At 39.8% G+C, this 26,768-nt stretch overlaps 2 protein-coding genes across 8 annotated transcripts in view; one reads left to right on the top strand and one right to left on the bottom strand.

Annotated features, from left to right (window-relative positions):
• The first annotated feature begins 2,904 nt into the window (after positions 1–2,904).
• LOC119740745 (intraflagellar transport protein 43 homolog A-like) lies at positions 2,905–14,248 on the top strand. Of its 2 annotated transcripts, XM_038216150.1 has the most exons (7): positions 2,905–3,343; positions 5,585–5,716; positions 7,533–7,609; positions 8,969–9,004; positions 10,765–10,814; positions 11,678–11,826; positions 12,434–14,248. In XM_038216150.1, exons 1-7 carry the CDS (start codon positions 3,305–3,307, stop codon positions 12,596–12,598), a joined length of 648 nt encoding a protein of 215 aa, XP_038072078.1. In that variant the 5' UTR covers positions 2,905–3,304; the 3' UTR covers positions 12,599–14,248. The 2 variants fall into 2 exon arrangements, with proteins under 2 accessions (XP_038072078.1, XP_038072079.1); XM_038216151.1 differs by lacking the exon at positions 8,969–9,004 and having other exon boundaries at positions 2,908–3,343.
• A 4,969-nt stretch (positions 14,249–19,217) lies between these two features.
• LOC119740232 (F-box only protein 11-like) overlaps positions 19,218–26,768 on the bottom strand; it is a 47,340-nt gene continuing 39,789 nt past the window's right edge. For 5 of the 6 annotated variants that reach the window (XM_038215466.1, XM_038215468.1, XM_038215467.1 and 2 more), the window contains exons 15-19: positions 26,437–26,580; positions 25,405–25,623; positions 24,635–24,743; positions 23,038–23,136; positions 19,218–22,388 (exon numbers count right to left, since the gene is read on the bottom strand). In XM_038215466.1, coding sequence (XP_038071394.1) covers positions 22,259–22,388; positions 23,038–23,136; positions 24,635–24,743; positions 25,405–25,623; positions 26,437–26,580 — 701 coding nt within the window. In that variant the 3' untranslated portion in view covers positions 19,218–22,258. The remainder of the gene's footprint in view (positions 22,389–23,037; positions 23,137–24,634; positions 24,744–25,404; positions 25,624–26,436; positions 26,581–26,768) is intronic. The other variant, XR_005272659.1, reaches the window with a different exon arrangement.

Below are 26,768 nucleotides of genomic sequence, written 5' to 3'. Positions count from 1 at the left end.
TGAACGTGTCTGACGAATTCCTATTGGCATTGCATTATTATTGAATAAAATAATACATTTTCGTTCAACCTTAATTCTGCTGTAATTTATCTTTCATGTACACTTTTTTAACATCCAATGAGATTTAAGGAGTTCTCTGTTTTAGGTGACAAAACTCTCTACTTTTATCAGAGCTTCCTAAAAATTTAAAGCATTTTACTGCCTTGAAATGAAGTAATTTATCCGCTCAGCCAGAAAACATTACCTGGCCGGCCAGTGGCTTGTTTTTTGCAGTCTCAAACTTTATATCTAAACTGCTTGGGATTAACGGAGCCTATAGCCACGCCCTATTTTATTTACAAACGTGCGAACGCAATGTCACTGCACGCATCTGTCCAATTTCTATGCAAATTAAACGTGCGAACGCAATGTCACTGCACGTGTGAGATGGATTCCTATGCAAAGATTATATTGTACGTGCGAACGCAATGTCACTGCACGTGTACGACGAAATATTATTCAAATTTTATATTTCACGTGCGAACGCAATGTCACTGCACGTATCTTGTCGATTTCCTATGCAAATATGTTATACGTGCGAACGCAATGTCACTGCACGTGTACGACGAAATATTATTCAAATTTTATATTTCACGTGCGAACGCAATGTCACTGCACGTATCTTGTCGATTTCCTATGCAAATGTTTCGTAAACGTGCGAACGCAATGTCACTGCACGTGTGAGATGGATTCCTATGCAAAGATTATATTGTACGTGCGAACGCAATGTCACTGCACGTGTACGACGAAATATTATTCAAATTTTATATTTCACGTGCGAACGCAATGTCACTGCACGTATCTTGTCGATTTCCTATGCAAATGTTATGTTAAACGTGCGAACGCAATGTCACTGCACGTGTGCGATGGATTCTTATGAATTTTTATTATTATACGTGCGAACGCAATGTCACTGCACGTGTCTGACGAAATTGTATTATCATTGCTTATCTCCAAGTTATACTTTATACACAAATAAAGGCCTTACACTTACTTAAAGAGACCCTAGATTTTGTAGAACCTTATACACATGTACATTAATTAGAGACGTGTAACGTACCTCTTTCTACTCTTGAAGACATTGCCCATCTTGATGTTGATCTTGGTGTAAATGGTAATGTTGTCTTTCTTAATACAATATAAATCGGACACAATGTGCACTTTCAATGGAAATAAACATAATTTTATACAGAGCAAAACTAATAATTTTGAACTGTGAGAGTTGCAGTGAGCGCGAGGAGCACAACGACAGTAATGAAGGCCTACCCCAGTATCGAATCAACAGCTTAAGATAAAGCCCGTGCACGCTAGGTCGCTGTACCATGGTGATCAGCGAGGCATGAATGTAACAATAGGGCTGGAGTCTGAGTGGAAATCTTCTAAACACGTTATTTGCATAATGTGCATTCAGCGCAAGCCTGGGTTAGAAATGAGAATCGGATAGAATGCTAATGACGTAATCCCGATGGGCGACTACAATTTGATCGCAAGAATTAGTTAGAGGGGTGACCACGGTTTAATACTGATCAACTTGATTGAATTAAGCTCATTGAAGTTGGGACAGACGGAAACAGATGTACCGGTACTGCGCTCACTTTTGGGGGTTGAATTTTTGGACTGACCGGTTACAGTCGCATCAGCGGGGCACTTGCTTGCTCAATTAAAGGCATCTTCCGTTGGTGTAGCAGCGTATCCAGCATGTTTTTGTTTCTTTTTTTTGGGGGGGGGGGGGGGCACATCCGTGCTGAAATGTCGACATGTTTTGTTTTCATCTCGAGGGGGCACATTTTATGCTCAAGCGGGCATATTTATGTCCGCAAGAGGGGCACTTGGGAAAATGTGGGGGGGGGGGGGGGGGGAAGTGCCACCTTCCCCCCGGTTCCGACGCCCTTGGACCCGAACTATAGGGACAACTAAGACGTAAATAATTTATTTCACGACATCGCAATTTTTTCTAGACATTGGAAGTTCTACAACATCGTTGTTTTTTTCCCCGACATGAAATTCACGATAATGTATGGTGGTGTATGATAATGATCATCAGGAATGCAACGAAAATAAACGGATTTGTTTTTCTAATAAAGGTATACGGTGTGTGGGTGGACTATGATTGACCGATCCAGTAAGCACCGCCCCATATTGTTCTGACCAATCACAGCCGTGACTTATAATGTCCGACGTGCTCGCACAAAAGTCTGACTGCGTGCACGCGCGTATGATGCGCGCGGCAGGAACATGCAGTGTGGCATATTGGATAGGAGCACGTGTTAATTTGCCCAGTGTGCAGTGGGCGGGTTTTCTGGAACGTCCATTAATCTGGTTCCCCTAAAATGTCATACACGTACACGCGCGCACACTGATTATTGGACAAACACTCAAGTTGCGTTAGCTTCCGGTTCCAATGGCTCCAATGCTACTTGGCCAGCGGGGCGTGGTATAAAATGAACCCATGGTTACACTAATGAATCAGAAAAAGATTGATGCATATTTTGAAAAACTAGTACAGCTGTTTTATATTTTTTTTCTCGAACGTGTATAAAGAGTCAAAAGGATTGGAAATCTACGCGATAGCGCAATATAAATCGTAGATCGTTTCGATACTTCAAGTATTGCGTCAGCATAATGTTGCAGATAGGCCTGTACCTTAGCGGTACCCGTGCACTGTGAATCGATCACCAAAGCTAGCTGTGGGCGCCCATGCGGTTTGAGGTACATTGTGAATGCTGCGACGTCGCTGCGCGCGCCACAAGATACAAATTTGGAAACAAAATATTGTGGCCCCTCTAGGCTTCCGTACCACAGTGATTTTGATAACCAAACTAGTCGCCCCTAGCAAACTCGCCCCTTTAATTTTCTGGGCCATGTGGGGCAAATTTCTTGATGGAGCGAGTTGACTATCACCAACTAGTAATAACGACTAAGGTCATTGGTCAATATAAGACAAATGCACCAATATTAGCCAATCACACAAGGCTTTAGATGATAACGAAGTTACCTCGCAACGTTACAACATTTTTGCGTTCGCCTCGATCGTACATGTCATGTCGTAGATGTCGTCTGCATTCAGTTTTGTGCTGCTTTTTAACTCAAGATTTGTTTTTCTAGTTCTTGACAAAAAATGTGACGAATTCTAGGCAAAATTGTTGCTAATGTTCTTGTGTCTGATGAATAGCGCGTCATAAAAATTTAGAAAGTTGAACTTGAAAAGTAGAAAAGTCTGAAAAATCTGAGCAAACACTGAACAGGTGAATTTCGTGCAGCTGCCATGGAAGAAGACGATTTGGAATTCACGGCGAAAAAGAGGGTAACGTTTATACTATAGACCTAACTTAGGTCCAAGTAATTTTCTCACTTTCCAGTGACGCAGAGACTCATGACTAGCCTATTTTTACGGAAGCTGTAGTCCGAGTAACTTGGACCCAACTTATTGCCTTTTTAACATTCGGACATGGTCTGGAGATAGCTGGAGTTACCCAGCCCTGAGTTTTATCATTGGGTTGTCTATTAGGGCTGGAGCAAATTTTTCTCAAAACTTGTAGTATTTGCAAAAAAAATTTGAAAAATGTTCAATTTTGTCCCCATTACACACTAATTGCAACTGCAACTCACCCCAAACTTGCCTGGAATAACCATTACACAGGTCCTTGAAGTAAAAAACGATCCACGATGAAGATTCAGCCTCCAATTGCAGTGAAAACAGGAGGAATAACCGCTAACTTGACAACCTTGCTGGATTGGCCAGGACCGCTATTGGTTTGTGCACAAAAAAAATTGTGTACAATGAATGGCGGTCGATTACCATGCACGTACAGCTCGCTGGTACTAGGCGTTTTTGCGGTCGGTGCATGACGTGACGCGGAAGCGTAATACCCGATGACTGTTTCATGCATTAATAAGAGGTTCACTCGCATCACAGTGCGGTACTGGAACGGCAGTAACACTGCACTATGAATGCACGATAGCCGGCCAACTCGACGGTTGCCGTTCCAGTACCGCACTGTGATGCGAGTGAACCTCTTATTAATGCATGAAACAGTCATCGGGTATTACGCTTCCGCGTCACGTCATGCACCGACCGCAAAAACGCCTAGTACCAGCGAGCTGTACGTGCATGGTAATCGACCGCCATTCATTGTACACAATTTTTTTTGTGCACAAACCAATACCGGTCCTGGCCAATCCAGCAAGGTTGTCAAGTTAGCGGTTATTCCTCCTGTTTTCACTGCAATTGGAGGCTGAATCTTCATCGTGGATCGTTTTTTACTTCAAGGACCTGTGTAATGGTTATTCCAGGCAAGTTTGGGGTGAGTTGCAGTTGCAATTAGTGTGTAATGGGGACAAAATTGAACATTTTTCAAATTTTTTTTGCAAATACTACAAGTTTTGAGAAAAATTTGCTCCAGCCCTAATAGACAACCCAATGATAAAACTCAGGGCTGGGTAACTCCAGCTAGTCTGGAGATAGAAAAAGGCGATAAGTTGGGTCCAAGTTACTCGGACTACGGAAGCTGTAGGCTAACAAAATGTTGTAAACGATTTACTTAAAAAAATAATAAGGCAGTGGATCCCGCTTTCTTTTTGTAACGCAGTGGCTATCGTTACGGCAGCCGTAACGCATTTCCCATTTTCTATCGTTACGGTACTAGTAGACCTACTGCAACTTTTATAAAAACATGAGAAAAAAATATAAAATTAGAAGGACTACTGCAACTTTTATAAAAACATGAGAAGAAAATATAAAATTAGAAGGAAAAAAGTGAATTTGAACGTTATGAAATTGACTTTATTTCCCTTTTAAAACAAATCCTCCAAAGCCTCAGGTTAGAAAAGGAAAAAAATTCGAGTGCAAAACTGAGATGCGAACCCGCAACCTCGCGGTGCAAGATCTTACCTTCTATCGACTGAGCTGTCGCGCTGCTCGCTAAAACGTGGGGAAACAAATAATTATATACCTGCGTGCGTATCAAAATAGTACCAACGTTGTTGTTGAGATGGGAATCAGACCCTTTTACAATTCCAGATTTGTATCATCCAGAGCCACGAATCAGAAAAAGAATATGTAGCTAATACTAGTAATACTAGTATTCTATAATTAAATGTTGGAGTCACCATAGTCCCAGTACATTGAATGTGGCCAATTTACACAGGTAGTGCAGTAGATCGGCCACATTTATGGAGCTAGATTCACCATTAAGCCTGAACAGCACTGAGCATGCGTAGGGACCATTTTTGGGTACTGAGAATGTTTTACTGTGACAAATGATAGCCTGGACCCTGGTTCCACGCCAACATTATCACTGTGAGTTCTCATCCACTAGATGGGAATCAGACCGTTTACAATTCATTACAATTTTGGACGTTATTTCCCTATAAAAAAATCCTCCTGAGATGATGGCACGAAATCCGAAATTGCGTTATACCATTAAGTCTGATGCCCATCTCCTGAATATGAAGTCACAACTATGATGTTAGTGTGGTACCAGACCTAGACGGCAACAAAGCTACCACTAACCCCTCTAATATTTTTTAAAATTTAATTTTGTAGGATGCTAAGAAGGGACGGAGAGCGAGACAAGAGAGGCAGGAAGCGGCAGCAGTCAGCACCCAGCCCAATGGAGACATCGGTGGGGATGAATCGGCCGAGGGTTTAGTGCCTCTATCAGAAAGAAATGGAAGTGTGAGTCAACAACCAATCATTGAATTAAAGTTGCATTCCCTGTGTGCAACCCTCTGAAAAAAAGATCCGCTTTGCTAGCAGACTGGCTCCCAGTCCGTACATTTTCGATACTGATAATGGGGCGGGAACCAGCCTACCTCTTGACAATTGAATTATTGTCTGGCAGCCAATAATTTGAAATTTGTAAAGTAATAATTCAATAACTTTTTTAGTTGTCTCATTCAAAAGTGAAAAATTCTTTGCGTTTTATGAAAAACAGACTCTCAGGATGAGTGATGGTGACCTTTTCCAATGAGCTAAAAATTATCAGTTTCATTTGAAAAGAAAATACGTTATTTATGGATAAAAGCATTTATGCTGAATTTGTCTGGAAGACTTTTTGAGGAGTACATGTAATTGACTTTGTTGTTATTTCTTGATTGCTTGATATCAAACTTAGCAGCTACCCAGGTCGCGAATCTTTTTTTCCCAAACGACATCCATCTTCTGATTGGTCCATTACATGCATATCTAATGCCTTGTTCTCCATAACACAAACCCAAGATAGGCTTTCCGTCTTGTGAGAAATGTTCCTTCATTTCTTTACTTATTTAAAAGGTAAAATGAGAAGAAGTGGAAAACGCTCACTGAGATTTGAACTCGGATCACCTGATTCAGAGATGCCACTTTTCCGGTTTTAACCGGAATTCCGGTTTTTAAAAAAAATCTCACAAAATCCCGGTTTTTCCGGCCGTAAAATTAACCAGAAAAAGAGAAGAAAAACTGTGGAAATGCGTTGATTTTTACCTCGATTTAGTACATTTAGGCGCACGCATGGCACAACGTTGTTCGTTGAAGTAGTCTTAAAAACAGTCTTTGTGTATGTTGTTGCCGAGCCTGCATGCGATACAAGCTGCCAACGTACTTGCACGCAGTATACAACGGCGCCTCGCGCGTGCTTCACCGCATGCAGGCGTGTTGTGTGCTAAGCACACGTAGCATTCAGCCTGAAAATCAAGTCTATCATTTCAGCTAACGGTGGTTTCCGATCGCAGTGATATACAAATGTATATAAAAAATGCGGGTACCAACCATGTTTTCGTTGAGCGCATCTCGTAGTGCAAGGATCATGTACACCGACAGCAGTGTTGTGGAATCGTGCGTGTTTCGTGTCGAATATTACGTTGGAAATTCGGGTAGGCAGAATAAATATGAGGAATATGGAAAAAGTCAAAGTGATTGAACGAACCGACAGCTTTAAAGGCCATAGAAGCAAAATTAAAAAATAAACAGAACTTGGCTTGGCTACAAGATAAAGATGACAACGGGAACTTTGTGTCGGACACGGAGTGGCTTTTTCACACCCAAAAATTTCCGTTTTTTCAAGCAGCCGTTCCGGTTTTTTTTCAAGCAGACCCAGTTCCGTTTTTTTCAAGCAGACCCTGTGGCATCTCTGCTGATTAGAAGTCAGGACTTCTTCCAACCAGTCCACGAATGAGCTGCCAATCGTCGGTGATTTTTACACTATTATTCCTTGTTATAAAACTTATTCTCTAATTTCCCTGGACATCATGAATAAGCATAACGCAGAGAGAGCGCCCTCTTTTGATATTAATCTAAAAATTAATGTGGCCTGACGTTGCGAACTTAGCAAGTTCTTCTTCAGAGGCTAAAACAAGTTCTTCTTCAGAGGCTAAATATCTTTTGATATTGTCCGATCTCGTTTGGGAAAAGAAATTTCGCACCCAGGTCTGGATTTCTTGTTCAGTTTGTTGCAGAAGTCCTATAGTTCTTGAGTCTGTCATTCATTTTTTTTATATTTGTATTTTCTCTGCAGCCTCGCGGTCCACCAAGCAGACCCAAAAGGCGACAAGGTGGCTGGGCTGATGATGCCCCAAAAGCCAGTAATAAACCGTAAGTATTGAATCCAAACATTCCAGCATCCACTGATAATATCTTTGCATCATGCTAAGAAAATCAAATATGATGTACTTGAATAAATGGAAAAAAGATTAAAGGTGTGCTTCATTATTTCCTATCCTACATTTATAAATTGCTTAAAGTTATAAAGGTGAGCTACCGGTACTTTTTCATCTTTTCGAAGGTAATTTTAATTTGAAAATACAATTCAAACTAAAAAGAATCTTTAGTTATGAGATTTTTGAAAATGTTATCATTTGGTCCAACCCCAAAAGTTCAAAATGTGACTTTTTTTTTTTTTTTTTTTTTACGTCTGGCAGTCATTATAGTCCTGTTAGTCTAATAGAAAGGTTTTCAATGAGATAAGGTTTTGTGTTTGAATGAAATTGAAGTCAGTATCTTGGAGTCTGGCATGCGCTGCACCTAGCCTGAATCTGAACTTTGGGCCGTGCTTTTGAAATATGAGGTATTTTGAACAGTACAGTCGCTATACTTAAAGAAACACACTGTAATGTATGTGATTCTCGTAGTTAACATGAAATAAAGTGGTCACCCTTTGAAAAGGTTTTCTTGTATTCCCAAGCTAACAACACGTCAACAAGTTCAGAAATTCTTTCCCAACATTATAGTATAAAAATATACAATACAGTTAAAATATCCAAGAGACATTATACATTTTGGTTGACAGTTTGTTTACTTTGCATTTGGTTGTCTGTGTGCCCCATAGTTTGGTTGTGTTTTTTCCTTCCCTCTGTTAAATAGGTTTGCTGTGTGCATTGCATGTATAAATCCCATTTATCCTACTTCATGTTCCCCAATTGTTTCATTTATGAGAAGTGGACAGGGCCTACTTAAACAGTAGCTTCTTAAGGTATGGAACAAACAGCCGATTTTACAAAACTTTGTGCAATGACGTAACTCTACATAAGCAACATTTTATTGTGCAAGTTGCACAACATTTCACGTTGTGCAACATTGCACGGTGGGTAACCCCACGACTTACGCAATAAATTATGGTGTAACTTACAATTTTTGTGTGTGAATAAGTTGTGGCGTAGCGACTGAAAATAGACTATTTGACTAATCATGATTCTTGTGCAGCCTGTCCTACGCATGGCACAAGCAACACACTGTTTTTGAAATCGGCTGCAAGTCTGGCTAGTCAGTTCAGTTGTGCATTGTTGCATTTAAGTAAATTCTGGAACTGGGTTGGGGAGGAGCTCAATCGAGTTTCCACCCAGACAAAAACCACTCCCAAATCAATGGATCCATCCATCCCATTGCATGTGTAGTCCTCCTGTCATTAATTCCTGACTTGTTTTTACGCTGATCATGACGACCCCTTTTGTGAAGGTCGGAGAGAGCTGATGAACTGCAGTCCTTCGCTGAGTAAGTGTGAAGCTCAAAGATCTGGTTCAGGATCGAACAGAAATTCACATTTTCTGTGAATATACAAAGTTTAAATTTGCGTAGTGCTGAAACAGTGGACAAAATCAAAACTGAACAAAAGTAACATCACCAAAGGTTTATTTCTGTTAACACCAAGCTCGAGTCCTGAACCATATCTATACCAGCTTTCCTTTTCATGTGTGGCTGCATATTAATTTGCAATAAACATTTGATTGCATCCTGTTGTCGATATTTACTGAATATGTGAGGGACTCTATATCTCTGCACCTCACTCAGATTACTCAGCAAACTTCAAGACCTGCTCAATCCAAATCTTGATAAATGTCTTCATCATTTTAGCTTGAAAATGCATCACCTTAATAGGCAGTGTACTTGCATGCTATTGCAAAAAAAGTATGGTGTCAAAGCACATCACTTATGACCCATAACACAGGCCTTCCAAAACTTCACATTATTTTGTCAGTCAATACAATCACTACAGGCGCGGATCCAGGGGGAGGGTTTTGGGTGTCAAACCCCCCCCCCCCCCAGCTCTGTCAACAAAAAAAGTTATCATACAAATTCCAAAAAAATAATGCGAACACCCCCCCCCCCCAATCACTGTGACACCCCCCAAAAATAATACTGGTATAATCCGCCTGTTCAAAATACGGTACACCATTCTGTAATCTAGTGTTAATAATCGTTGAATTTGAACAGCGCCCCCTATTGAAATATGGTACCACCCCCCCCCCCCCAGTTTTTTATTTTACGGAGGTCAAGTGTCCGCAGAAAAAAACCTGTGTACATTTTCAGATTTTTTTTGCTGATGAACCCCCCCCCCCCTGTGAAAATTCCTGGATCCGCCCCTGCACTAATGTATCACTGTACATTGTACCTTAATAATGTACATAAACTTGTACAATTTCATGGAACATTAAAAAGAAGAAAACGGACAACTTTCCTTTAGGCAGTGTGTGGCTTTCTGCGTGTGAAAAGCTTTTCCATCTTTGAGTGTACATTTCTGGTGCCCAATTTATAGTTATTTATTTCTTTTTATTGTTATTATTTTTTTGTTTTTTTCCTTCAGCTGTTGCTTTTGGGCCAAATTGCTTTGCTGTGGTTTTAGCACATTGTTTTAACATACGACGTGTTTGCATGTTTTCAAAGATAGCAATGCAATTAACTACATGTGTTATTGTAGTCACCTGTTTTCCTCCGGTAGTGTTTTGTTTTATTACCTAGTTTGATTGCCAAATCTTTTACTTGTTTTCCTTTTCAACTATCTTTTATGCCACCATGCATCAAATTAAAAAGTGGAAGACCATTACTTCAAATTAGGTTTTGCCCTTCACCGACGTATAAACACTGTATACTCAGTGTGCTACCTCCCGTGTGAAAGTTGGAAAAAATCACTCGGGTGGGACTCGAACCCACGACCTCCTGCTTTCTAGTGCAGACATCTTACCACTCAACCACCGAGCTAACGGGATCGGTTGGCTGGTTCGAATCTGATGTACATAGACCATTACTTAAACACTATCAGGAGTTTGACTGATTGTTTATGTCTCCAAGTGGTTATACGTGTACATGTAATTTATATAAGAGTACTAATGCACCAACTGTTACACAGCTTACACAGAGTGATACAACATTGTGTTTGGACGCACTTAACCCTGAAATAACAGTACGGCAACACAGGTGTTTGTGGGAATTTGTAATAGCTTAATATATATTTCCTTTGTGTTTTGTTTTTATAGTGAACGAGCACGACCCGAGAGCCCCCAAAGAAGAGATGATTCAGATGATGGTAGGATAAACAAAAGATTGATTTCACAATTTGTTCAAGCATTTTTTGCACATTCTTTTTCAAAAACCTGAAAATAAATCATTTTAAGTTGCATTCCCCATGCTCTTCAAAAAATTTGGTTTTTTTATTTGTGAAATAAATTTTCAACTTGCATGATTTATTCCAACCAAAAAACCTCCTTTTCCTTTTTTGGTTATGTCTGCAACCCTCTTAAAAGGTCTTTGTTTTGGGCATCGATCCGCTTTGTGCGCAGACTGGCTCCCAGTCCATACATTATCGATACTGATTGTGGGGCAGGAACCAGCCTACCCCGCAAAGAACGGTAGTATTTTCTGTCAGCCACTAATTCGAAATTGTCAAAGTAATAATTAATTCAATAACTGAACATGGGCCGATTTGTTTTGGTTCAAAATGTGTATTGCTAGGAAAAATAGCAATTTAGAAAAGGAATATATTTTTCAGGATGAAATGTGAAAAATAGCAAAGGGGAACGCAAGTGGTTTGTGATTACCTATAGTGGAATCCGGCGACCAGAATTAGAAGCTCTACTGCGGTGGTGTCAGGCTCACGCGCTTGCTGCACGTGTTCTTAAAGATGAGACGCAAGAACATTTTAGTATTCTTATTGGTCGAAGGAGCATGCAGTGTGTGCGTACTCCCAGAGCGCAACTCGTGTGAGCCTTGCGCCACCGTAGAAAATGGCTGCCGCCGGATTTCTCTACACTTTTTGTGAGTGAAATTCATTGTTCATATCCTTACTTGTACCTGTGACCTGTGATTCTGACCTGTGATTGAAACTTATGTTCCTTTCTAAAGGTGCAACAACAGTAAAGTGTAGTTTCAAATGCTGATTGTTTTTGGCAGACATTCCTGTCATACCGGACTTGGATGATGTGCAAGAGGAAGACATGGCCACCCAGATTGCTGCACCTCCTAGTGTTCAAGTCAACCGAGTCGCTACTTACAGGGAGTTGGACAATGACCTACTCAAACACTCACAGCTACTCACACTGGTAGGAAGGCTTGTTAGTTGGGTGATGGTGCTGTGCCCATCACCCTTTGGTTTTGAGTTGTTTCTTTGTTGTTGGTTGTTTTATTTCCGGACAGTACTTCTCCACAGTTTTTCTTTCAAATTGTACAATGCATGAACTTCAAACTTGGTATGAACATCGACCCTGATACAGAGATGTGCATATGATGACGTCATCATTTATCGAATTACAAGCGATTTTAGTTTTAAAACGTGACCATTTTGTTTCAATCATAACTTATGAACAAAATGAACGATCGTGTTCACACTTTGTGATCCTTTAGAAAATGCCATGGTGAACAATTCTTTTTGCATACGCAAAGTCGTTTGACTTTTACTTCCGGGGTCGATGGAAAGTCAAAGTTCCGTGAATTCAAAACACCAGAAGAAGCGTGGAATCTGTGGAGTGTGTTCTGCCTTTATTTTGGATGTTTCAAATGACATTCTGGCATGTGTATCTGGATGACGTGCAGAGACCTTCACTTGCTTAGAGCAAAAAAAAAACCCATTTGGTGCACGTACCATCAAAGCAGCAAACTAGCCCGTTGAAATAAAATAAAGTTTCTTCTTTTTACACTTCTTCTCGTCAGGATAATGACATCGACTTGAAGCTGCTGACCAAAGTCTTGTCAGCAGAGCAAGATGTGATGGAGGAGGACAAACCCTGGGACTGGGATCTCGTCTTCACCGAGGTGGCCTCGGAACTCCAGACGGAGTGGGACAAAGAGAACGCAGAGTTGGAGGAGAAGGGATAATGGTTATATGGAGCTTTGTGACTGCTTTTGAGAGCTCTATTGGGAGGGGCACACCGCGTGCGCCTACTGGTTTTAGCGTGCACTGCTAGAAGCACGCACAACTTATTTTAATTTGAATGTGTACAAACCTGTAGAGTCTTCTTGTACCACAGCAATGCACTTGACAGTAATGCATTGGAATGTCCCTGCCAGTGGTCTCCCCCAACTCTCCCTTTGTCAACCGTTGAGGGGGTACTTGTGCCCTGAGTCAATAGTGGCCTGAAAGTGAATTTATAGTGATATAGTAGTTGCCTCAAGAGTGACCTCATCTTTGCTTCTGATTGGCTTCATAGAGCTTGTTTGTTTCACGCAGATATGGATTGCTATCAGCGATCTGACACGTCGATAGCTGCTCCGGTTTTACATATTAACGGATCCTGCATGCTCACGTGGTGGATTAGCAAGATCAAAGATTGCGACATGGGTGACGAATAGAAAGAGAAAGTTTTTAGTAGATTTGAAGCATTAATTGCTTTTTTGACAATTTATCTTCATAATTCTTTTAGAATGTATTTTCGTGGTTAAAAATAGTACGACCGATTTACTTTTTATGGAAATTATAGATAGCTTGTCAAAAAATTTGCCCTCCTGCATACAAAATCTGAAGCAGAGAACATTTGTGTACCTAACAGATTCAATGCACGAGAGTAGTTCTGTTTGTTTTCGCACGACGCTGAATCACATGATCTCGATCAGGATCTGGAATGAAACAAACAGGCCCATAATAACCTTGTGATGGACTCGTAATTACCTCATTGTGGCCTCATAATGACCTCATAGAGACTTAGTGTTCTCGGAGTAGAATGGTACGTGTAGTTAAACGCAGTGTCAGAATCACTTGGCTACAGCTGAATATAACACGCGCACCTATGGAAGCCACTGGCTAGTGGCTGCAGCCACTTCCCATAGACTCGTGTGTTATTGCCGGTCTTGGCTAAGTGATCTGAGCACGGCCGTATTGGCGTCATGGCTATAGTGGCCTTTTGTTGGACTCTGTGCATGAGCAGTAGAAGGCACTTTGTGACAACTTTCGAGAGCTTCAGTAGACAGCCGTATTGGCCTCATGCCCTTTTTTAACTCTGTGCATGAACAGTAAATGGCACTTAGTGACAACGTTCGAGAGCTCCAGTGGACAGCCGTATTGGCCTCATGGCCATAGTGGCCTTTTTAAAACTCTGTCTTTGAACAGAAGATGTCACTTTGTGACAATTTTCGAGAGCTTCAGTGGACGTGACACACTGCATGCACACACATCTACTTAACATAACTCTTGAGGACAAGGCATTGTGTTTCCCTTTGTCCCTGTAATATAACACACGCCCATAGACTAAGCACATAAGCAGACGATTGAGGACAAAAGATGAACAATCGAGGACAACAAAGAATCTGTTATTCTCCCTTTGTCTGTCGGTCCTGGGGGTGTATGTAGGACATGTACATACCAGTTCTAGTATAAAAAGTATAACACAAGATTCACACGACTAATATTCAGAATCTGAACAAATGCGTAACGTCTTCGCGATGGCAGCAGCCTAATGGATGTTGTGGTCAGTGGACTTTTCTCAAATTGTACAAATAATTAAATGCTTTGTAAATATTTAAGCAATTTTGCTTAAAATAAGTTGCATATATGTGAGTGATTATTTTTAGTGTTTTTGTTTGTGTTTTTGAGCTATTTTCTTTTTTGGTGGGGGTGGGGGGAGGGGTTGGCATTTTCCAACCATGAACAAAATAAAGATTTCACGTACTTAATATTTTCATTGTTCGCTTCAGTGGCACTCTAATTAGTGTTGACCAAGTGTTGACTATAGAAGCTGTTTCTATTTAAAACAAACCCAAGCCCTTGGCCTCAAGAATTGTTTTGTTTGAACTAAATATAGTGAGTTGGATTATTTAAAGTGATCCGGAGCTGAAATGTATTGAGACGGTCCATGTTCATCAAATTATTTTTTTCTTGGTTCAAGGCGAATTTTAGACCAAATAGTCGCACTTGGACAAGTATTGTAGAAAATAAATGGAAAAAGCCAAAATTTTAATGAAGTCACGTGTTGTTCATTCTAATGTGTTCCGTCTATCAGGTTTTTAACCTTCACAATATTCACAAATGAGAATTTGCAAAGCCAAAAAAAGACTTTTGCAGATTTTTATACATCTGACTCAAAAACAAACGTTGACAAGTGACGGCAAAATTTAACTTTTTTGATTGGCCAGTATCCGGCCAATCAAATTCGCTCACTCTCTCACGCTCTCGTTTTTTATTTGGCCAATCATGTTTTTTGTTTTTTAAACTGCCATGCAGAATATTACAAAGAATGAATCCTCAAGTCCGTCGGATGATAAACACAGATCACAATCCGACACGTCTAATCCAAAAAAAGGAATGATGATAATATCAATAAACATACAATCGATCGACCAAAATACATTAGCAGCCCTTAAATACTTCATTTCTTTTTCCGAGGACTCCCCACAAAATAGAAGTCTCACAATTTATATTAATAGTTATGATACTATATTGCAAAGAAGCAAGCTCAGTGAAAACGCAATCCTACTTCGTTCTCTACTTCGGGTACTGTACACTCTACTATTTTTCTTCACCAAAAAAAGAAAGAAAGAAAGAAAAAAGGTCTAATTTCAATTCTTTTACAAAGTGCAAAATATAATTGTAACCTGCCAGCTGAGAGACATGGTGATATATCAATGTTTAAAATGGCCCATAAACCCAAAACCGTACTCTGTCCACACAAAAGTATGACAAATTTTAAAAAAATGGTTTGATTTCACAATTATGTTTTAAATTATTCACAACCTTTAACGCATATGACTTAAACAATCATGGCACAATAAGTTCATTTGCAACAAAAATGGTTTGATAAGCCTCTGTACTGATGACGTCACACTTTGTTTACTTGTGCGCTTTTCTATGTGGCTAAGAACCATCGATCCAACCAGGCTCCCATAAGAAAGCACACATGTAAACAAAGTGTGATGTCGTCAGTACAGCGGCTTACTGCATGTTGATTATGCGCATTGTCAAAAGAAAAAATGGGGGTGGGGGCACATTCAACACTGAAGTATCACCAAATCCTAACCCACTGTAAACAGGCCAAAAGTGCATCAGAAGTCGTACATTGTTACTTCCCCTGTAAGTACAATGGGCAAAACTCCAACTAAACAAATTAACTACAGGCATCCTGGGTGCAGCAGTGATAAAAAATTACGATTACTACAATCTGAAAGAGAACAGGAAAAAAGAAATTATATACAGAAACTGTATACACTGTCCGAATTGTGGAAATCATGAAACACGGGGGATGACACCGGTCCCTATGTAAGAGCCCTTTTGCCAATACTGCCTTAAATATGCAGGGCACCAGTGCAGCATTCTGAGATGACCCAGGTCTGAGTTTACCTTTGAGGAAAACACGCATGCTTATGGCATGCTATATGTGATCTCGGCATGTGGGTAAATTGAGACTGGGACCAGTTTTCCAAAACCCCAAGGCTCATGATTCCCAAATGAGGTAATTTAAATAAAATAAAAAAACAACAACAAAAAAAACAATAAAATGGCAGCTGTATATAAACAAACGGTGACATTAATTTGTACAAATGTATACATAACATGCACGTGGTCAATCTTTTATAAATTTAACCAAACAAGTCATGGAAGTTTTCAGGATGAAATATTCACTAGCTCTATAAATTAAAGCCCTAGTGTTTTTTTTCTTCAGTTCTTTTTAAAAGATGGTGAGTTGAGACAAAACATTTCATTAAAAAAAAGACGGCATAACAAAACAGATAAATCTTGCTGACATATTGCTTGGTTTCAAGTCGTGTGCAAAGGACGAAAACTAGACGATGTGGTTGAAAATGTTAAAGTGAACTGTTTTAATGTTGGGATATATTTTTTGTATTTTGAAATTCAGATTTAATACCCCTTAATCCATGCTAAACAATTTGTCATGTCCATCCAAAGTCAAACTTAATTTCTGCAACATGGCGATATTAAATTCAGCAATCCAACACGGTGCGACTAAATAATGATTGAGGTATTTCATTTTCAAGACTTTAACCCAAGTACTGTGAAAACGTTTAGTATGTCAAGAACATCGCAAAATATGACAAATCACTTTTAGCCCATAAATTAAAAAAAAAAATAACAAAAAAATCCCATTCATAAAATGCAGCATCAATTAATTTTTAAGCCAGTCAGACTAAGAAATCTATAATTTAACTTTGTTATTCAAATGCCACAAAACTCATTTGCATTTCCTCTTAAGTTTTCAAGGAAAAAAAAACGTCATGCAGTCGTTTACAGTCTAACCAAGTTTTACAGGTTTGTTTGAAGACTACTAAAGCGTTAACTCTTTAGTTTATAGACAACTGGGGTTAGTTTCGCTGGTGCTGCTGTACACAAAATGCATATAATGTGCTAAAATAAGACATAAGACACGTTTTTGTGCAAAGTGAAATTGAAATTTGCTCAAAAAAATGAATGTAAAAAAAAATAAAAATGCATTTTGAAATTTGAAACTTGGTACATGTATAATCCATCCCTACACTACAAAGAATTCCAAAATTACAAGATATGATTTCCCAATGTGTCCACAACACTCCTCATTTTGAATAATCTTTGCAGTGCTGAACATCACAATATACATATAACTTGAATTTAAGGCAGACTATGTAATGTGGAAGGAGAAATGGGATCTTGTTGAGATATGACACTGATGTGTTTATATCTGTTCCCGATATACTTGTAAAGAGAAAACAGGCCGAACACACAAACTAAAAATGCTACGAGGTAACAGTAACTACTGATGGTACATGTTTATATTCAACCCTTGTTATTTATTGCAGTCTAGCTTGTGATAAGTTTTCCAGATATTTTGAAATAGGCTTTGCATTGTAAAAGTGATATTTCGTTGGCAGAATGAACTGGTTTTTTTTTTTGCAGTCATATGAGGTTCTTTGTTTCATATTTCCTGCCTTTAAATTAGATTTATGTACATAAAAAAAAAAATCATTGTATAATTTCAAAGTTGATTTGAAGGATAGGAACACGCATTTCATTCAAAACAAAAATACAACACAAAAGATCAAAGATGGTTTTGTTCTATTAAAATGATTACAAAATCCTTCCAAAGCTACAAGTAGTTCATATACATGCTTAGTTGCCGGTGAGTTGTCTTTGATAAGATTCAATCCCTTAAAGAGGTTGTGGAATGCTCGAAGACATTTCCGTCATTTTTCGGGTATATGTAGCCTAAGGTGTGATGAAATAAAAACGACTATTGTTTCTGTCATGAGATGAATACAAAGGGTACTTTTGAGAGCTGTTTTTCAGGTCCTGTTTCGACCTGAACGTGCAATTTCTGTAAAAGTCGTCGTTGGGGGCAGCAAATAAAACATAGTAAATCGTGACGTAATAAACAGGACTCCCTATGCAGCGTAGTATAAACGAGTCCTGTTTATTACGTCAAGATTTTTCTGATTTTACGAAGAACCCGACGACTATTGATTTCAATTATGCGCTCGCCGACCAACAAATTACTCAATGAATTTCAGTTTTATAAACATATAAACGCACATTACAAAAGAATGGGAGTTTGTCATTATGATATATATGGGTCTACTCTACAATAAAAAAAATATAAAAAACAAAACGACTTTCAGCATTCCACAACCTCTTTAAAATGTGAAATGGCACTATCCAAGTCTGTAGTGAAACTCCCCCCCCCTCATTTGAACAGTGTAAGCGAAACTTATTCCAATAGCTCATAAGCACAATACTCAACTTTAGACCACTTTGCCAGTGCCAAACACAGAGTAAAGCAGCTTCATAAAAAATGCAAAAACAAGGTAACAGAAAAAGAAACACTTAAATCTTGAAATTAATCAATCAACACCAATATCAAAATGATTCCATTCAGTGCAGTACAAATGATGAATGTGACGCTTTTCTGTAAGTCCAAAATCAGCTTGCACAACATTTTTTTACCAATTTTTTTCCCTGCTTGTTTGGGTGACACCTTTCTACATGTTTTATAAAGACAGCTTGTAAGGAGAACAGTTTGAATTTATCCAAAATAATTTACAAGCAATGTATGCTCAGTGTGTTCCAAGAGCTTGTCAACGGACGAAATCACAAGCTGACTTGAGTGGGAGTCGAACCCCAAACCTCCTGCTTAGTAGGGCAGATGTCTCGCCATTGAACTACCGAGCTTGCAAGGACAAGCTCGTTGGTTCACATCCAATACGGTATGGACTGATTTCAGAGAACTGTTGCATCGAAGAGACATCAAATGTCTATCAACTGATAATCTTCTCATTTTTAAATAATGTTGAATCAAGATTGTCGTAAAAAATAATGCCTGCTCGGTTACTTTGGCAAATAATAAATACACTCATTCGGTACAGATGTGATAATACCTACACAACAAAACATACATATCCAACAGTTGCACACAATGACATCAGTCTTGCTGCTCCGATATTGTAAAATTAAAAAAAAAAACCATTTGCATGAAGCATATATCTTATCAATTAAAAAAAAAAAGGAAAAAAGAACACATGCTTAGGTGCAAGAATGCCTTGAATTTATTTCAATCTTTTGGTGTCATAAAAAAAAAGAAGATAATATCTCAACCCTTCGGAAACATTACATGTTTTAAGTACAAAATGTGGAGAGTAACGTGTGACACTTTTTTTTTTTACTGCTACGTGTTCAAACTTACATCACTAATAAATAAAAATCAAAAGCTACCCTAACAACAAATAAACAAGGGGGAAAAAAACCCTGCCCGTTGCAGTTGTTAGTAATCCTACAGCACCAGTGCATATGTCTGCAAAAACCTTTTTGTGTTTTTATTGTAACAAATTGCAATTGAAATTTTCATTTTTTTTTCTATATTTTTTTTTTTTTAATTACTTGGCCTTTAGAGTCAGGTGCAGGGAAAACTGAACCAAAATGAATGCAAATTCCTTTGAAAAATACAAGGTGATATTTGGTGCAAGACTAATGGGGGGACGCCATTTTGGTTTTTTCATCCCAAAATTAAATTTTGTGTTTGTGAAGGACATTTTTTTGGACATCAGTTTGTATAAAAGTCTTAAAAACACTTGTAGTTTGGATAGCGTCAGTCTTGTACTTAGTTGAACCACGGATCTTCTACGCAAGGATTAAACGACTCATCTGAGCTTGTGTACAAAATGCATGGAATGGATTGTCTACATGCGTGATACTACGCGTCCGCGCACAGAACAAAGAATAGAACATATACAATAATGCGCGCACGCCATGACTCCCCGACAGCTGGCGCCGGCCTACACGAAATCTCATTGAAACCCGTCAGAAATTCACCTGCAGTTGCGCACCGAGTCTCACATATGCGCACGCACAACGCGCAAGGGACGTATCGCGCATGTAACCAGATATTTGGGGAAGTCGTTTATCCTTGTATAGAGGATCCATGGTTGAACAAATGAAAACATAATGACAAATGACACTCAAATGTAAAAACAATGAACACTACTTTGTGGACCGCTACGACTGTTTTACAATTTAACCGCCAAGGGGCAAAGGCATGGCACTTAGAAATACTGCAAATTTGTGGTGACAAAAACAAACCAAAAACACATAACTAAGTCACATCTACGTGTAAAAAAATGAGTTGATTTGGTTATGAGATGAACCTTATAAAAACTCTACAACCAAACACGAACATTTTAAGCCGTCCAGGAAGCACATTTAGAGAAGAAAAAAAAAAATTGCTTTTAGGCATGTTATTGTTATGTCCCCGTGCTTAATTTCAAATCATTCTCCTCGCAATCAATCGTCAATTTGATCAAAGGGTAAATCAAAATCGTAATTTGATATTTAATTTGATAATTTTTTTTTAATACTTAAGACCACGGATGTCCAATAAGATAATTGGAATTCATCAATGAAAAAAGAAAAAGGAAAAATGCTGTTCATTTTTGTCGTTTTTTTTGATAAGTCAGATTTAATAATAAATATTAATGACAAAAATACATCTCTTTTGGCTGGAAAATTTCAATTTCTGCCAAAGTTTCCCACAAAGTGAGCTGAACTCTGCCACCACAGAACTTGATCTTCTCTCCTTTACTCGACCTTTTAAACTGGGAGACAAAACAACCCATTCAGTTCGTCATCACTCTCATTAGCTTTCAAATGAGCCGCAAAAGGGAAAACTGACTAGGTGCATTATGATTTTTTTTTTTTAAAGTTGAACAAAGATATTGACTGGAGCATTTTTTTTCTTACCAGAATGGATGAACCATTTTCTGTTGTACCCAATATCTCAATCAGAACCCAGTGATCGTTAAATAATAAATACATATCTATGCTGCGAAGCCCACGCGGCGATTGAAGTATTTGTCGTACTGCAGCAAAACGCATCAAGTTTGACATTCTGACGATTATGCTACCATTACTCCGTGATGTCACCTGACCATGTCACCTGACCATGTCACCTGACCATGTCACCTGACCATGTCACCTGACCCCATTTCTTAGCGTCTCGGTTATCAGTAAGTCTTCTGCGACCACAGAGGAGTCAGGCAACAGAATAGATTGAACAATCTCCAAACGTAATGCCCACTTTCCCAATGTCTTCACCTCTAAACGGCAACCCGTACGCAAGTCCTCAAGGTTTTTCGCTGCCTTATCGATTTGACTTTTGAGGAGGCATGGCTTGCAGCCGAGTAAAGCCAACAACCTATCTTGTACACTGTTGACTTGTGCATGGGCCTACTCACATCAGAAACATATCGTATAGATTGACTCTGGGAAAAAAAATGACGATGGTGATGTGGTCGACAGCTTTTGATGCATTCCACCGACAACAGCGATGCAAATAACGCAAGACTTGTCCAATTTTTTTCCACCGTACCCATGACAGCACCATGAGTGGTATATGAGCAGTGACAATGCGCACCATAACTTGGCCACCATTACTTGTTCATGCACTACGTCTCCACTGACTCAAAATGAGTGACTGTGCTTTTTGGCTTATGAAGATCATTTCCCGCGGCAGCATTCAGGCGTGAATGGCAAAGCTGTGACAACGCGTCCATCCTGTGGAGGCTGTAACTAGGCGGCCATTGATTATACATACAGGGTCGGACTCCCCATAGCACCCTGAAAAAATGCTTGGAACAGTTCACGCACAGAACACAAACACAAAATGGGCTTTTCAATGCACGCTTGGTTTTGCTCAGCAAAACCTCAACATTTTGAAACGTACTTTGTGTGCCGAGTAGTTTTAAGAAAACGGCGCCCTTTTTTGGTCTAGTGCCCTTATGGATTGTGTGTGCCGGCGTTTAAGGTTCGAAAGATGTCAACTCATGCAAAAACGGTGAATGAGTACAAAAGGAGTGAAATAATGGTGAAGTTTTACAGGGTTTCGCAAATAAGATTCCATATTGCAAGAAAACTGGTACAGCAATGATATTTTTCTGTTGTCTCTACCATACAGTACTTGTGAATGTGTATGCCGACTGTTGAACCGATGAAACGATGCGGTGGAAGTGTTTGGGGTGGGGTTGGAAAAGGCAGGTAGTAGTTGGGGAAGAGGGTTAACGGGGAAATCGTCGCTAGTTGACCATTAGGGTGTGCGACTCGATGGGTGCCGCCGAGTCGTACAGCGTGTCGGTGTCCTTGGTGGGTTCCCCAGCAAGTTGGCATTGGAGGGACAGGGTACCGGCGCCACAATCGCAGAAAAACCTGTTGCGTGGAGAAGACAAAAGAAACAAAGATACTAGTTGACACAATCTGCGGCCAACATTGGCAAACTTGTGGTTTTCCAAATGTGAATGCTGTTTGGTGTCCTGGGCCCAATTTCATGACTCTGTTAGCGAAAAATCCCCGCAGAAATTCTGTGCTTATGGTTAGCATATTTCAAGGGTTAGCGAGATTTTGGCTTCTGTGCATGCGTGCATCCCGTAACTAAGGATTCTGTGCTTACATGGTTAGCACAGAAAGGTGGCTGTAAGCACAGAATGCTACGGTTAGAGCCTTGAAATTGGGCCCTGGTTTTAGTGGCCACTTCTCAGCTTTTCTAAGTAAGAAACAATTAGCTTTCAAGTTAAAATGTAGTCCTGTATTTAAATTTCTGTTTGGAAAGATAATTTGGAGAACGTTTTGTACAATTTGTTTGAAATTAAGGCTGCAAACTGCCACCTGACTGAATTGACCGAAAATGTATAAATCTCAAAGGCTTAGAGGCCCTGACATTTTGAACCTATCAGGATCTCTCTCAAAGCCAAATTATTATTATTTCTAAAATGTCTCCAGATACTAGGTTTAATTTGGTCATGCATCAATGGAAAAAAATGCAAATAAAACAAAGTCCCTTCTTCTTTTGTTTGTTTACCTGTCGTGCGTGACAAACTCTACATCATGGCCTGAATGGCACCGCCTGATGCAGTTGACACAGATGGCGTTGCGGTCCGTTGTGTTGCATGTTTTGCACCTGTTGAGAAACGCACAAAATAATACGGTATGTCAGGAAACAACTTGGCACCTTTCATACAGAGTGCGGAGTAATTGCAGAATACCCCGCCACTCGGAAATACACCCCTAAAATCATCTGGCTACGAGGTTGGAATCACTGGAAAAGAAACAATTCAATCAAGTCCAAACCAATTGTTGCCAGCTACGCGGACACTGAGTGGAGGTCCCCTTCGAAGCAATGAAGCAACACAAAAGCAATAAGAGTTGCTGAAAAAATTGTAACTGCAATCTAACATACTGTTGCCGGCTACGCGGATACGAAGTTGGAGTCCCTTGATATGCTTGAGAACGAAACAACACAAAAGTAATGGGAGTTGCTGAAAAAATTGGAAGTCCCAACCAACTACCGTACCCTGTTGCCGGCTACGCGGATACGGAGTGGGAATGCAGTGGAGCATGAAGCATAGTACATACAAGTAGCGCTGAGAAGGTTTATTGAGGGCAATCAACCGTGACCTCGTAGCCGGCTATGAGGTGCATAGATCGAGTGGCGGGGTATTCTGCAATTGTGCCAAGCATGCATTTTGCAACCAGTAGGCCTAATGGATTTGTACGTGTAACGACACTCCTCTAATGGTATCATTGCAAATGCTGTACATTGTCGCATGACTTAGTATTCGATTATTCTAACTTGCACTTGATCGAATATTCAAATGTGCTGATCAAGTTTTACATGTGCTACAGCTAGCCTCAACTGGCTGCCAATGGGGATTTGTGTGCATTTGCGTTTGTTGAAAAATTAACAAACAATATTTATAAAGAAAACATCATGTATGTATCCGTCCGCATATTTTTTCGAGATAGCGGAATGGCTGATATTTGAGAGATTTAAACAAGAAATCTGAGCTAATATCCTCAAGCAGGCTCTCAAATCATGCATATAAAAGTGGCTTTTTCACAAAAGTGTGGCATTCGACGAACAATAAAACCACGCAACTTTAAAATACCATTGTGGACGTTTTTCCTTACCTACATGAGACCGCTCACATTTTGTAAATGCTGTTTGGATTTTTGATGGAAGATGGAATATTTTAATATTCAGTATTTTGGCTCAGCCCTTATTACTGCATTAACACAACTTCCGGACTAACAAGCAAAATCATCATACGCAAGGGCCAGCTTTTGATTTCTTTTTGATCATTTCTGAGAATAAAGGTAAGAATTGGCATCAGCACAGTGGTCCTATCCTTCCTCCTCTGACACCCAGGTTCCAAGCCACCCAGGCCTGAAGGTTTTTTTTAAAGTTTTTAGTCACAGCTCGTTTTCTTTGGTTGTCCCCGGAATATTCATTTGGAGTTTCCTCCCATCTCCAACCTTGAAGATATTTTTTTCACTCTCTTTTTCGCCAAAAGTGTCTCCAGGCTAGCAAGCTACAGTTGTATTGGTATTTGTGTGTGTGTGTGTTGGGGGGGGGGGATTCCTAACAAGAGGAACATAGGTACACCAGGATGACTGACCTGTAGAAGTCGTGCATAGGGTAGCTGGTATAGCTGGAGATCTTGTAGAGGCAGCGGCCACACTTGACTGCCTTCTCTATGGCATTCTTATTACCATGCACCTTGTTATCTGTTAAGAGAGAAAAGAAATCCCTCGTTACCATTTAGATAATAATTTGTCGGTCGCACCACGAAGTGACGAATCGTGTGCACAAAGATCATAGACGATACGTCACTTCGTGGTGCACCCGACGAATTAAAGACTTGCATGGTTAAAGTCTGCATATATTGGAAGTTTTCAGAAACATCACATGATAATAAATATCCTGGTTTCCAGAGTTCTATACATTTGAACGTGCCAACTCCACCTAATCACATCACAACTTGGGAATCTTTCACTCTCTTACAAAGATCAGAGCATATTGTTTAAATTACCGAAAAAAGGGGGTGTAGGGAATGGGGCTGTAGAGGGCTTGACACCACAATTTAGTGGGTTTTTTTTAGTAGGAATTTATAACTTCAGTTAGCAAACGAACTATCAAGTTTATTTCCAGAACAGAAATATGCTTTTCTCAACAACATTAATTTTCCGAATAGAATAATTTTTGCCGTTAAATCTAGCGCACTGCATTCAGAGCACAGTATTTGCAATTGTATTCCATGTGACTTCGATATATAATGTGAACACATAAAATAAAGTCCTGAGGTCAGGGCTCAGGACAGTATTCTGCATATGCGAGAATGAGAAGTTTAATAATTTCATGTAAATCTTTGTTTTAACCCAAACCCACCTTTCATTTCCGGGTTGACCCCCGTAGCCAGGCAGATGCCAGCAAACTTGTTATTGAAGACGTGATTTCCCTCTAGGTAAGCCGTGGCGTTGTTAGTGATCTCTATACCCGCTGCCAGGCCGTCGTAGATCTTATTCCGCTTGAGCTTAGGGTGGCTCTGGGAACTGATCAGGACGCCCGCCTGGGTGTTACGGAAGATCTCGTTCTCTTCCAGTAAGCCTGGGGGTTGGAAGGAAACGGGATAAAATATACAAATATGTCAACTTTGAGAAGCAGGTACCACAATAAGTTGGCATAGCGGTACTTTCCTCGCCTTCCACCGCTGTGACCTGGGTTCAAATCCCGCCTGGGCCAATATGTGGATTGTATTTTCAGTTCCTTCCTGATCTGGTACCCTACAATATCATTCTGGGGTTTTCCTCCCACCACTAGAACTGTAATTTCCTTCCACATCTTCTACCAAGGGACCCACTGGAAATAAGTCGACAAGACTTTTCGTGGGCCATCCTGGTCAATTGCCATATAATCATAAACAAATTAAGAAAAAATTAAGAAAATCTCCGATGCAGAGTCAGTAAACAACTAGTGCATCAATGTCTTAGGCCTATATTCTTAATTTTGATACAAATAAACACTTCTTAATAAATATCAAACAACTGATTAATTTCACCAAAATCCAATTGAAATGTACATGTACTTCTATTTCAATCTTAAATTAGTTGAACATTTTCTGGCACTTTTCCAAACTACCCCTACGTGAAATGTTTGACCCCAACTCTGTAGCACATGGGAACAATATGTGCAACGCACACACCCATATGCATGTACACACAGACCTCTTGTTGCTACACTGATTTATATACAGGTAGTATTTGTTCAGACCGAGGCAGCCGTTGTATTGTCTTTATGGCTCATCACAGCCAGATATTAAGTAGCCAATGCCATGTGACTCCCTCTCAGCCAATCAAGATACAGAATCTTTGGGTGAGGTGTTATTCTCGGGTGGTCATTCTTCGAGCCTTGTTAACTCACCCCTTCCTCCATTGAAGATACAGATTCCCCCATCTCTGCCGTCATGTATCTTGTTGTATCGTAGGTGAGGGTTGCTGTCGGTCTTGATCCAGACACCCGCCATGGCGTTGTCAAATATCTCATTGTACTCCAGTACACCGAGACCTGGCAGTTGGGATGGAAAAATCAGTGTAAATCTTAAAAGTCTAAAACTTCATTGTGTACGTGTAACCCTCCTAGTGGGAAGTCAATATTCAGAGTACTATGTAAAAACCTTTTAAAACCCTGCAGGTCAGTTTCAGAGTAGTGATGCGTGCCCGAATCTGCCTGCTTACCCTGAGCTTAACCACACA

The sequence above is a fragment of the Patiria miniata genome, unplaced genomic scaffold (genome assembly GCF_015706575.1).
Source record: "Patiria miniata isolate m_02_andy unplaced genomic scaffold, ASM1570657v1 HiC_scaffold_5, whole genome shotgun sequence".
Taxonomy (NCBI): Eukaryota; Metazoa; Echinodermata; class Asteroidea; order Valvatida; family Asterinidae; genus Patiria; species Patiria miniata.
This window is presented reverse-complemented; position numbering and strand designations above follow the sequence as displayed.

What these genes read in the sequence shown, in the direction of transcription:
- LOC119740745 (XM_038216150.1), top strand. Translation starts at nt 3,305, where the DNA reads ATGGAAGAAGACGATTTGGAATTCACGGCGAAAAAGAGG. An exon ending in TATCAGAAAGAAATGGAAGT is followed by an intron (nt 5,717 to 7,532) that starts GTGAGTCAACAA and finishes TTTTCTCTGCAG; the next exon opens with CCTCGCGGTCCACCAAGCAG. An exon ending in ACTCACAGCTACTCACACTG is followed by an intron (nt 11,827 to 12,433) that starts GTAGGAAGGCTT and finishes TCTTCTCGTCAG; the next exon opens with GATAATGACATCGACTTGAA.